Raw genomic sequence first — 2,504 nt, 5'->3', positions numbered from 1 at the left:
GCAGGTGGATCACGAGGTCAAGAGATCGAGACCATCCTGGTCAACATGGTGAAACCCCGTCTCTACTAAAAATACAAAAATTAGCTGGGCATGGTGGCGCACGCCTGTAGTCCCAGCTACTCGGAAGGCTGAGGTATGAGAATTGCTTGAACCCAGGAGGCGGAGGTTGCGGTGAGCCGAAATCGCGCCATTGCACTCCAGCCTGGGTAACAAGAGCAAAACTCCATCTCAAAAAAAACAAACAAACAAACAAACAAACAAAAAAACTAAAATAGTGCCTGGTATAGGTATATAGTAGGTACTCAGTAAATGTTTCCTGAGTGAATGTCCAAATCCTTGGTGATCCCAATTTCCAGAGCAGAGCACTGTCCTAGACACTTTCCCTTCTCACGTTCCCCCTACCCTTCAGGGACCCAGGCATCCAGCCCCCTAAGTTCCCCTGTCCTCAATGTCCTTGGGCCCATTGGGCTGCCTACCCATCCAACCCAGTACCGGCTGTTTCACCCAGGCAACTTTATACCCTGGTCCATGGACCTCCGCAGGGCGATAAACTTGGCCCCCTCATCGGATGAGGACATTTTCCTCGCCTCAGCAAAGGCGAGGAGAGTGCCCCGAGGAGTGGCTGTGATGAGTGGGATGCGGAAGGTGTCCACTGAGCCGATCTGTCTCCCGCTCACCCACAGCAGTTGCTCCATGGTCACCAGCGGCTGCACCTGTTACGGGAAGAGGAAGGGTCAACAAAGACAAACTCAGGTCCTGATGGGAGAGGGAGGATCTAATAGGGTCTGGGATCCCAGAACAAGAAATAGGAACCCAAAAGAGAGTTTCGAGCAAAGCTGGCAGCTCGGAGCAGGGGACGAGAGGAGGAGCCTTCAGGGACCGAAGGGGGCCCCAAAAGAGGAAGGGACTCGAATGAGGAGGAAGACTGGGACCCGGAGAGGGAGAGGGGTTGGGAGCAGTCGGAGGAATCCAGGTCTGGGAGAAGGAAAAGGGTCCTGTTGCGGAAAGGCGGCTTAGTCGCCCGCGTTCCGGGAGACACTAGGTGTCTACCACCTGCGCGAGTCGGGGATGGGGCTATGCGAGGGGTGACTCACCAGACCGAAGTCTTTCTCAGCCCTGGACCGGGAGTCTGCCAGAGACAACAGCAGCAGGAAGATCGCAGCAAACACCTGAACCCTGCAGCCTCCCCAGAAGCCCAGAATCCATGGCCCCCAGAGTCTGCCCGGGAGCTCCATGCTAGGTCGTTCGCCGGTCATCTCTACCTTCAGCGGCTGACAGCCCTGCAGCTAGACTCCACAGGGTCGGGCGTCAGCTGACCCGGACCCTTTAAAGCACAGATGTCACCCTTTAGCCCGCCCCCGTCTGGCTGGCCCGCCGCGCTTCCGGGGCTCTAATTGGTCTTCAAGCAGCTCATCTCCTCCCACGTGATCACGCAGTGTCTCAAAACTTGCCTTTCCGATTGGTCCTCTTGGGGGCCCGGAGCGCGTGACCCGAACGGGAAGCTGACTGGCTGGGGTGAAGGAGAGCCCCGCACCATCCGTATTGGAATTTTTGATTGGCCGCGGCACCAGGGCGTCACAGGGGCGGGGCCTATTTTAAAGAGCCCGGCGGGGGAAAAAAAGCGCGTAGTCGTGGAGAGAACGATTCACAGACTTACTGAGAAAACAAAATATCTTTAATAAAATCTTTTTTTATTTGTTTTGTTTTGAAGACGGAGTCTTGCTCTGTTACCCAGGTTGGCGTGCAGTGGCGCGCTGTCGGCTCACTGCAACTTCCGCCTGCCGGGTTCAAGTGATTCTCCCGCCTCAGCTTCCCGTGTAGCTGGGATTATAGGCGCCCGCCACCTCACCCGGCTAATTTTTGTATTTTTAGTAGAGACAGGGTTTCACCATGTTGGCCAGGCTGGTCTTGAACTCCTTACTCAAGTAATCCGCCCGCCTCGGTCTCCCAAAGTGTTGGGATTACAGGCGTGAGCCACCGCACCTGGCCTAAAACCTTTTTTTACTACAAAATGGAGATCCATAAGGCGAAGTGAGGCTAGACGCTGGACGGTGGGGGTGGGGTGTAGTCCTGGATCAGGGCCGGAGCTCTCACTTCTTCCTCTTCTTGTTGCCCGGGGGCACCTCGTTGTTCTTGTCTAGAATCTTTAGAAGGCTCTTGGACATGTAGTAGGGCCGGTCCAGGGAGCCGTCGTTCCGCTCCAGGTCTTCCACTGAGATACAACACAGACCTGTTAGAGCGGAGGAGCCTGGGGCCCGGAAATCGGGGACTGTGAAGCAATCTGCCTGCCGGGTTTGGAATCCAGGCGGCCCCACTACCCCTATCCCCGGGCAGGTTATGTAATCTCAGTTTCCTCATGTGAAGTGGGGTCGGCAATATTATATTTCAAAGAGTGATGATAAGAGTTATAGGGAAAAAATGCGTGTCAGTCGCTTAGGCGGAGCCTGGCAAATCCTGAATGGATGCACGCTGTAGAGTTAAGAAAATTCCCTGCCACGACAGCC

General features: G+C 55.2%; 2 protein-coding genes across 2 annotated transcripts in view; both read right to left on the bottom strand.

The window, feature by feature from the left end:
• NEU1 (neuraminidase 1) overlaps positions 1-1,407 on the bottom strand; it is a 4,554-nt gene extending 3,147 nt beyond the window's left edge. The window contains exons 1-2 of the mRNA XM_017522447.1: positions 1,095-1,407; positions 505-713 (exon numbers count right to left, since the gene is read on the bottom strand). Coding sequence (XP_017377936.1) covers positions 505-713; positions 1,095-1,256 — 371 coding nt within the window. The 5' untranslated portion in view covers positions 1,257-1,407. The remainder of the gene's footprint in view (positions 1-504; positions 714-1,094) is intronic.
• Positions 1,408-1,804: 397 nt separating this feature from the next.
• SLC44A4 (solute carrier family 44 member 4) overlaps positions 1,805-2,504 on the bottom strand; it is a 15,885-nt gene continuing 15,185 nt past the window's right edge. The window contains exon 21 of the mRNA XM_017522334.2: positions 1,805-2,212. Coding sequence (XP_017377823.1) covers positions 2,091-2,212 — 122 coding nt within the window. The 3' untranslated portion in view covers positions 1,805-2,090. The remainder of the gene's footprint in view (positions 2,213-2,504) is intronic.

Source organism: Cebus imitator, unplaced genomic scaffold (assembly GCF_001604975.1).
Source record: "Cebus imitator isolate Cc_AM_T3 unplaced genomic scaffold, Cebus_imitator-1.0 Scaffold24, whole genome shotgun sequence".
NCBI lineage: Eukaryota > Metazoa > Chordata > Mammalia > Primates > Cebidae > Cebus > Cebus imitator.
Note: the sequence above shows the minus strand (reverse complement) of the source record. Positions and strands in the feature narration are given on the sequence as shown.